Here is a 10,027-nt window from a genome sequence, read left to right on the forward strand (position 1 = left end):
TTGGATTATGGGCACCTAGCATAATCAAAAATAGATTTCATGAATTCTGATGATAAAGAAGGTGAAACGAAGACATGGATTGGATTTTGTGAGCAGGGGAGAGAGACAAAAAAATGCATAAGTTTGGGGGGGAAAAGAAGTCACCTGAGTGAAGAGTAAAAACAAAATTGGATTGTTAGGAGTAACTAAATTCTTCCTCATCTATATATATATATATATATATATATATATATATATATATATATATATATATATATATATATATATATAAAGAGATTATCTTATGCATTGCCTCCTATAAACCAACTCTCCTAGGATATGATAAGAGATATGTAACATTATCATATCCCATTGGCGCAACAAACAATGAATGCCAATAAAATAAGATAGTATTATATCTTTTCCTATTATATCTTGGCCATCTTGGCCACCAAACGAGGCCTAATAGTATACATAAATTAAAGTCTAAAAAATTAATATGATAAATATTTGCAAATTTTGAAGACTAATGTAAAGTTTGTTTCTGTATTAAACTAATGTATCCTACTTTTGACATTGATCAAGGACAAATTCGGTGCTCACTTTCGAAATTGTAACACAGCATATACCATGAAATGATTAGAGCTACCGGATCATCATCACTCCTGCACAACATTTATTGCAGCTACTGCTAATGAACGAGCCATCTTTTGTCACCCGAGATAATTACTTTTATCCCGGTACTAGTTATCAATATACACGGAAAGGTGACAACCTCTAAGGTAAAATGTTTATTAAACTAGAGACAGATTCTTGAGACTGGTACAGTTTTGGTCAGTAGTATTCATGAACAGTTTAAAACCCTACAAATTCTGTTGATATATAAACAAGAAGCTGCACACTGGCAGCCCACCAAAAGCCTAAATTGATAAATACAAGTTTGTTCTCTTCAGATTGGATGAATGCTAAGAGTAAGCTATAGCCACTTCCACTCAACATAGTGTACAGATGAAGCATGCATAATTAGGGTTATAGTACCTTGCTAAACCTATCTCCAAGCAGTTAAGTCTACTCTTCAATCAGCCTTCAACCTCTTGGCCTGTAGATGGGGCTTCATCTTTCTCAGCATCCTCTTCTCTGTCCTCGTCATCTGCTTCATCAGCTAGTTTTGTCAGCTCTTCCTGAATCATGGATTTTATAGATGCCTTTCTCGGAGTGAGATCCATATCAAATTGTTTAGCTGAAAAACGAAGAGCAATTTTGTTAGGCGTTTAATTTTGAGTTATGATTAATATTTTTCATTTTCATGAATTGTCAAATTCTTACAAATGTTCATATTTGTAAATGATAAGACTACATAAACTATACATCCTTAAAATTAAAATCCTAGATCATTCAAGGGAAAGAGCTCCTGTGAATTGTAATTCAGGTTTGTGGATAATACATGTCACTCGTTTTCAAGGGCACAAAAGTAGCACTTACTCTCATAGTTGCAACTGAGAAAAGGTATAACTAAAAATTATGTATTTAAGCAAAAAAGTAAAAAGGATCCATACCAAGTTTCTTCAGAATGTCGGTAAATGTGGCCTGCAAAAAGAGAAAAAATGACTTTTAATTTTAGTTAAGACAGAATATTCAGTAGACACTAAATGAATTATTGACACTATCTTTTTATTGCTACAATGTCTGGTTCATGGCCATAGACACTATCTTTTTATAGCCATGGTCTGCACTATGACATAGTACATTGTAGCAACATCATCATAATTGAAATTTGCAACATTCAATATTACATCCAAGAATTCTACAAATTCCACTTGCAATATGAAGGACTTGTTCCGGAAACAGCCTCTTTGCATATGCAAGGGTAAGGCTGCGTACAACATCCCTCCCCCATACCTTCGCATAGCGAAGAGCCTCCGGGCAATGGGGTACGAAGTTTTTTAATATGAAGGACTTGTGTAGAAGCAAAAAATATTACAAGGTTTAAAATGAAGCAAATCTGCTGCCACATTCCAGCCTAACAGGAATGTACTGCACATGTTTAATCTTAACCTAGGGTTTTTTATCAAGCTTTCAAGGAGGATTTTGACAGCATCTCAATTAAGAAAGATGCATTTATGAAGTAGAACAATAAACCTAAAAGTAGTTTTGCAGTACTTTATCTATGTATTACGAAGTACAAACAACACAAAGCCTTTTCCCACTGGCTGGGGTCAGCTAGTACAGCTACATATATCAAACAATTCCATAATGTTGTCATAAATCATGTTTATAATCAAATTATTGACCTTTAAACCTGTTTTCGTTTCTCCAATAGATTTTCTTGATCTCCACCCTCCATCTGATCTACTCTCTTTACTGGAGATTCTACAACTCTTCTTACCACATGCACAAACCACCTAATGCATGTTTCTACCATTTTTTTCAACAATAGGAGCTAAGCTACCCCAACCTTTCTCTAATGCAATCATTCCCAATCCTATTGCATCTAGTATGTCAACACATCCAATGCATCAGTCTCATCTCTACTACTTTGTGTATATTCTTTTGTTGGCTTTTACTGCTAACATTCAACATTATACAAGATTGCAGTTCCACTAGATTTAGCTATGTATTCAACATAAAATTTCAACTAGTTGCTGAATTATGTAAAATTTATTCCAAAATCTTACCGTATTGAAGTTAACTTCTTTAAGAATTTCACATATCGCATCACGCAACTGATTGTCACTGGGGCTCGACTTCTCTTTCTTTTTGCCTTTTCCTCTAGTAACCTTTTCTGCTTGATACAACAGAAATTTGTTTTATAATGTACATGGTATGAAGATGATTATACCAAATTCATTATTTCATTATCAGTTTTTCAATTAAAAACATTCGCATTTAATCTAATGAAAATGGAAAAACAAAAGTGCTGTCTAGTAATACCTGAATATTTGGTTTCAGCTAAAAATTATTTTTACTAGAACACAGCAGGCATTCAAATCAGAACATTTTCAAATGAAATAATGGCAATAACAAAGGAGAGCTCAAGATATCTACCAGTTTTCTCTTTGGAGGCAGATTTAGTTGGTGTTGCCGTCTTTTGCTTTCCTCCTTTCTCATTTTTCTTTTTCCTTGAAAAGACCTTTGGACTTTCATCACTGTCTTCATCAGACTTTGAGAGATTGGATGATGGTTTCTTAGGTGCTCTTTTTGGTGGTGAGCGAGATTTATTGGGAACTGTAATTTTTTCATTTTTACTTTTCTTAGCAGATTCTTTCTTTGTGGATGATGTTTTAGAAGGTTTTTTCTTTTCTTTTATATCTTCAGATTCACTCCCAGAATCACTTTTGTCTTCACTTTCAGATTTCTCTGGTGTTTCATCCTCAGATTTGTCAGCAACACCAATTTCATTTTCCTCCTCGTTTTCTTCATCTTTCTTGTCTTCCTCTGACTCATCTGTGTCAGATGCACTCTTTCTCCGCGCTACTGTAGAATCTTCGTTTTTCTTCTGCCTCTGAAAAATACATGCCGAAAAGTTGAGCAAACCAAATAACTAATGAGAAGCTCCCAATAAAAACAAACTAAAATTGCAATATCACTTGTGTAGTTGCATTGGTACTATATTTTTGGATAGTATGGGATTAGACTAACATGATCAACAAACAATTAAGTACTACAGTAGTAGTACTACCAAGAACTCATCCCAATACAACTATTGTTTTGGGGGCCATAATGTGAACCTAAAACCAATGTTGTCAAAATTGCAATTCTACAAATAGGATCGTATGATCCCACAAGATTCTAGCTTCTTCCATGTTTGTTAATTTATACCAAGGATCCTTAATCCTGGAATTTGAGTAATATCACCAGGATTGCTTGTGGGACCATCAAATTGGAAAACTTATTCAATTTTCAGACCCACTCTTGGATTGGGTGGTGCAACCCAAAAGAAAAGACCAAGATTTTCTTCAGGGTTGTGCAACACTCTCCCAACCATTTTGCCTCCTATCTCCCTCCCAGACCAGAGCTTCCTGTCGCCAGCAGCCTATTCAGTGGTCTGATCTGTCCTCTGGTCTGAACTAATCTCACTTGATCCACAACCAGTGATTTCAGAACCTGAATCCCTAAATCCAAATTGTCCCAGCCTCTCCAAAAACACTTGATCTCCCTTTTCTCTTTGAGATCTCATGAATGGTTTGACCCCTTTGGCTCTCTATGCCACTACAGCTCTGTTCTCTTTTTGAACAGGAAACTTTACTCTCTATTCCTCTTGCTTTGCAACACTTGTGGCTTTTTTTTTTTGTTGGGGGGTGGGGGATTGATACCCATGAATGGGCTTCTTTTGGGCCTTCATTTGAAATATAACGGCCTAACTTATTTTTTCATTTGATTTCATAATCATCACTTAGTACAAATTTAATTGAGACATTGATAATTAATAACAACAATTAAACAAATATCAAAATTCTTGCTGTATTATTGCATGAATTAGTTAGCCATATTATCATATTTCCATGTTAATAACAGAACTTGTAATGAGTGTTTTTAGTGCTGTCCTCTCCGCTATTATTTAGTGAATCAAATGCACCGTTACTGACATGGGATAAGAACAACTAGTCATTCACTAGGACAAGAACAATTTTGTGATAGCTTGCAATGCAGAGAGCATAAACAAGCAAAAGTGAGATAAACTAGCATAGTCAAAACAATGCAAGACTGATATTCTACATGACTTAACTTTGAAATACACAAATTATATTTCACATTCTGGCAGTTAAAGGAGAGATATTACCTTCACAGAACGTCTTGAAGTTGTCCCAGATCTTGATGAACCCCGTTTTACAACACGCTTGCGCTTTGTTCCCTTACTGGGCTGATAATAGTTAAAACATAAATAATATGAATATTGTGACCAGAACATAGTTGCCTAGGTAGAAAGAAATTACCATAACAAGGATAAAAAAATGAAACATAAAAGAATAAAGAAAACCTTCTCTTTTTCTGCAAGTAACACAGTTGTGGTTGCATGAGGGGCAACTAAAAAGTCTATAAGCTTAGCAATAATATCTTCCTGCATAAGTAGAAATTTAAAAGCAATGATAGGGCTGTGTTAAATGGTATTAGTCAAAATGCATCAATAATGCTTAACCAACATACCTTCCTCGTTGTTGCCTTGTTAATTGTTATGTCAAGCACATCACAGAATTCCAGTAACTTCTCTTTATTACACTTGTCAAGTTTTTCTTTTACTTTAATCATTTGCTTTTCCTGCAGTAACAATATTAGGATTTTAGAACCTTTGGCAGACAAAGGACTTCAATCAGAAAAGCAAAAATCAGTAAAAGAACCCACTATAAACAAAACCCTATGATTGTAACGTATTATATAGTTGCATCTTATGAGTCACAAATTTCTTAATATATAAAGGTTATAATTACCTCATTGTCACGCCACACAAAACCAGAAAACCTTGATATATTACTCTTGATTTCAACTGCCTGAAAAAGAGTAAAAAGAGGATTCACAAGAAACCATAATAACATTAGTGTGGCATTTTAACACCAGGTAAGTTGAGTGTTAACTTTTTAACAATCTAGGCAACCAATACCACATATCCTGAACTATAGAGGTGGCATAATACAAAAACTATAAAAAAAAATGTCAATGGAGGTGGTATAACAACTGTAACAAAAAATACAGATAGTTAATGAAGTAAGAAATACCTTCCCTCTCCTTCCAAAGAGAATTGTATGGAGCAATTTGAAGGTATCATCAGTCTTCCTTCTAGATAATTTAAATGCCACTAAAGCAGAAAATGCAAAAGTCATTAAGTTTTAGCTGTTCTGAAGAAGAAACATGCATTCACACTTCATAACATAATGAATGTAATCAATGTATATAAGAACAAAAACTAATAAACCCCCCATATATCAGGTCAACTTCATTTATATATTGATAATAGGAACATTTCCTATTACTGTTAACACTCTCCCATTATCTTGAGAGCTAAAGATTCCATAGACCCAACAGTTAATTGACATTAAATAACATGGATAAACTATAATTAGCTGATAATCTCATTTTCCATTAAAAAGGAAGGAGCTCAGATATTTCCAAGTTTGTGTCATTATTATTGTCATTGAAGATACAGTAAGAGGGAATAGGAAATATACATAAATATTTTCCCCTTTTAATAGGAAAAGAAGGCAGGCAAAAAGTAACTATTTCATAAATAGATTAAACTTCACAAGGGAATCTAATCAGTATACGCTAATGGATTTTGCCAATAGCATTATCAAAGTATCAGCTAATGTTGTAAGGAACATCAACTCTTGAAAATCTGCAGGGTGAGGGGCTCAGATTTTCAAGGGAAAGATGTAGTTAAGCATATATCCTTGGCTCACATAATCATTGAATGGAAGGGTCACAATAACCCTATAATTTGAAAACCTTCAAACAACCATCTCTACAAATGGCACACTCTTAGACCATAATTGGGGAAGTATAGAAACAATATATATATGGCACATTTCTTGCCTGATATTTATGTTAAATTTAATTCATACACTTTTATCAAGATTTTGTCATCAACCAAGGAAGAATATGGAATGCATGTGTAAGTAAATTATGCATTATATAAACTTCTGCTGGCTTGAGCATATACAGAAGGGAATTAAAACACCATTATCGAAGAATTCAAAAAAGGAAAGCACCATACCATTTGGTATATCTTTTAAAGGTGTACCACGGCCCTACAATTTGAAAGAGAAGCTGTAAGCAAATTAAGTTAAAATAAATGGATAATTAAGAATAAATATTTCAAATGTGAAACTGAAAACAAATACCTTTTGAATGTGAAATTCTTTGGTAGCATCTTTATCAATTGATGCTACCAACCTCTCAACTGATTTCCTTTCCCGCACAGGGCGATCAATAGTAGGAGTCCTTGGCTCTGTTTTCTTCAGTTCTTTTCTTTTTTCTTTCACTTTCTCCCCATTGATCTTCCCTCTCCCACGTTTTTTTGATCCTTTCTCACCCTTACTATCTTCTGCCTTCTCTTCTTTTGACTTATCAATATTATCCTTATCCTCATCTTCATCCTTCTCATCCTCCTCCATCACCACTTCAACTTTCTCATTTTCTTTGCTCTCCTCCTTCTCCTTAATACCACCCTCCACTTCCATAGCATCTACTACTGGTTTCTCAGATTCCTCTTTTCCATTTTCTGGTTCACCTTCCATTGTTTCCTTAATCTCAGTGTCTTCATCCATTTTATCATTTTCAGATATATGATCATCTTTCTTATCCTCTTCTATTTCTTTCAACTCATCACCTTTTTTATCTTCTACTTTTTTCACACCATCAACTTCCCCATCCTCCTCAACTTCTTTCACACATGACACACCATCAACTTCCTTATCCTCTTTTACTTCTCCCACCCCATCTTCTTTCCTATCCTCGTTTACTTCTTCCACCCCATCTTCTTTCTTATCCTCTGTTGCTTCTTCCACCCCTTCTTTCTTATCCTCTTTTGCTTCTTTCACCCCGTCTTCTTTCTTATCCTCTTTTGCTTCTTTCACCCCATCTTCTTTCTTATCCTCTTTTGCTTCTTCCACAACACCAACTTTCTTGTCCTCTTCTACCTTTTCCACACTATCAGTTTTCTTATCTTCAATTTCTTTTACAATATTTTCTTTCAACTCTTTGATTCCATTGTTCTCCAAGACTTTTCCTCCATCAGTTTCCAAATCCTCTTTCTCAGTAATTTCATCCAAAATTATCTTCTGCAAGCTCTTTCCATTTGAATCAATCTTAGAAACTTCATTCGCTGGTTCTTCCTCACTCATACTGATCTTATTTACAGTAAATATACAAAATTACTATTTCTTAAGCACACTCTGTTAAATAGCACAACTGAAGGCTACCTGGAGATTAAAAGAAAAACATTTAGTACAAGTATGACAAACACTGAAACAGCAAAGTGCAAAAAAGGAGGGAAAACTAAACGATATAAACTAGCTACAACGGAAGTATATTTCAATAAGGAAAATATTTTAAAATTAAACTAAGGGTTATTGATAGCATGCATTAGTGGTGCTATAGCAGCAGAGCAGTGATTAGCCCCAACAACGTTGCCATCAAGGGGAGCTTTCATGGTCACGGCTGAATCACAACCTGTGTTCCATAGAGACATCATGACATTGAGTTTCTACTCTCTAAAAAACCTATTTTGGCCTTGCTCCAGTGTCATTTTGGGGCTTTTCGAGGTCTAAAAATAATATTTTACCCTTGGTTAGCAGTGTTATTAAAATTGTAGGAATCTTTATACAATACATGTGATTCAATGTGATTCTCAGTTTCAGCAATATAGATTGGTTGGCAAATTGATTAGGGTCCTGAATTTAACCTTGAATCACCTGAATCCTTCTAAAATCGTGATAAATTTCAGCATTGCACGATTCTGTTCGAGACTAGGTTGCATTAATAATTGGGTGGGGTCATACATGACATGGTTCTGAAAAATTCTAAAAAATGCTATCTTAAAAAAAGAAAACTGCAAAAGGGAGGGAAACAGTGAGTGCTACATGTGCTTCACATATAGAAACCCTCCAATGTTATCCACACAAAATATTTTTTTCTTTTCTCCTCTCTCTGCCCCTCCCCACACACTACAGTGAGTGCTACATGTGCTTCACATATTCTGTCTCCTACTATTGAAGATTTTGCTGGTTGGTAGTATTGGGTATCCTGCGAGATTTTGGTATTTTTTTATACTTGTTGTCTCTCCTCTTTGCTATTGCCTTTATACTAATTTGGGCTTTGTTCAGTTTTGGTGATGAATGGGTCACACAAAAAAGGAGACTAGTAATACTTTATTAGTTATATCTTGAGCTATTTGACTTCACAGTGCCAATACATAGACGTTTTGATGTGTTTCTTCATGTTAAAATGCTCTCAGATTTAAGCCTTTTTAGCTACTGATCATGAATTTGTGCTTTTGTATGAATTTGTTAGCTGAATATATTAATTTTAATCATTGATCATGAATCTTAACAATTCACAATACAGTTCAATTCACGGCTCAAGAAATAGGATTTTCAATTCATAATTTGAATCTCAATTTGACAATCTAATGGTTAGACAGAAAAGAAAAAATAAAAAACCTATCCCCCTGCCCCCCAAATCAGCCACAACCATGTTCTATGAGGAGCCAAACATAGCCTTTTTCTCTCTTACTCTTCTCCAAAGAGAAGATTCATTTAGCACCATTTCCAGAGAAAAAAATATCAATCTTTGAATATTCATTTTGCACCATTTCCAGAGAAAATCACATCACCCCATCAAAAAGGTAACCCTATTCATGCCATTCCAAGAACAAAATTCTCACCAGAGCAAGCAGAGCTAGGGTGACAAACTTCCAATTATAAAAAAAAACAAAAATTCTTAATTACACCCAGTGAGAACCTTTGATGTCAAACTTACCCCAGAGAATCAAATCATAGTAAAATCCCAAATTTAAGTACTTTTTCAATTCAAAGCCCTAAAAATTCCTCACCCACCAAATTCCCCCCACCCCATACAACAATTAACTCCAGAGAGTATAAAGATGAAAAATTTCCAACTAAAACGATGCGTGAGAAGGGAAATTGGAAGAGAAGCAGCTTACAGAATCAGATCCAGAGAGTATAAAGATGAAAATTTTCCAACTAAAACGATGCGTGAGAAGGGAAATTGGAAGAGAAGCAGCTTACAGAATCAGAGGTTGCAAGAGAAGAACATTAGAACAGAGCTGGCAGTAACTAAGTGCGTGGGGGTTATTTTGAAGAATTTATATTTCGGACTTCAAATGCGGATTTCAAATGCGGTTAAATTGCCACGTAAGATACTGAAATTCGGATCTAACGGCTCATATGGGGTTTTCGTGGGGTACGTGCAAGATCAGCGCTTGTGGTTCGAAATTCCTTGTGTCATGCATGTCGTGTTGTGATTTATAAATTATTACCCTTATGATTATATCCGAAATTATTAATCATAACTGGTTAGAAATTAGTATTTTTCA

At 34.8% G+C, this 10,027-nt stretch overlaps 1 protein-coding gene across 2 annotated transcripts; it reads right to left on the reverse strand.

Annotated features, from left to right (window-relative positions):
• Window positions 1-632: 632 nt before the first annotated feature.
• Window positions 633-9,793, reverse strand: LOC114396466 (glutamic acid-rich protein-like). 2 transcript variants are annotated; one of them, XM_028358452.1, is made up of 12 exons: window positions 9,720-9,793; window positions 6,813-7,892; window positions 6,686-6,719; window positions 5,691-5,770; window positions 5,406-5,465; window positions 5,125-5,235; window positions 4,958-5,038; window positions 4,760-4,840; window positions 3,025-3,481; window positions 2,655-2,761; window positions 1,536-1,566; window positions 633-1,219 (listed from the first exon to the last, which is right to left on the reverse strand). In XM_028358452.1, the coding sequence occupies exons 2-12, from the start codon at window positions 7,812-7,814 to the stop codon at window positions 1,059-1,061; spliced, it is 2,205 nt and encodes a 734-aa protein (XP_028214253.1). In that variant the 5' UTR covers window positions 7,815-7,892; window positions 9,720-9,793; the 3' UTR covers window positions 633-1,058. The 2 variants fall into 2 exon arrangements, with proteins under 2 accessions (XP_028214253.1, XP_028214252.1); XM_028358451.1 differs by having other exon boundaries at window positions 2,655-2,764.
• Window positions 9,794-10,027: the final 234 nt, after the last annotated feature.

This window comes from Glycine soja, chromosome 18 (genome assembly GCF_004193775.1).
Source record: "Glycine soja cultivar W05 chromosome 18, ASM419377v2, whole genome shotgun sequence".
Lineage (NCBI taxonomy): Eukaryota > Viridiplantae > Streptophyta > Magnoliopsida > Fabales > Fabaceae > Glycine > Glycine soja.

What these genes read in the sequence shown, in the direction of transcription:
- LOC114396466 (XM_028358451.1), bottom strand. Translation starts at nt 7,814, where the DNA reads ATGAGTGAGGAAGAACCAGCGAATGAAGTTTCTAAGATTGATTCAAAT. An exon ending in ACAAGGCAACAACGAGGAAG is followed by an intron (nt 5,039 to 5,124) that starts GTATGTTGGTTA and finishes CTACTTATGCAG; the next exon opens with GAAGATATTATTGCTAAGCT. An exon ending in CTTCAAGACGTTCTGTGAAG is followed by an intron (nt 3,482 to 4,759) that starts GTAATATCTCTC and finishes TGTATTTTTCAG; the next exon opens with AGGCAGAAGAAAAACGAAGA.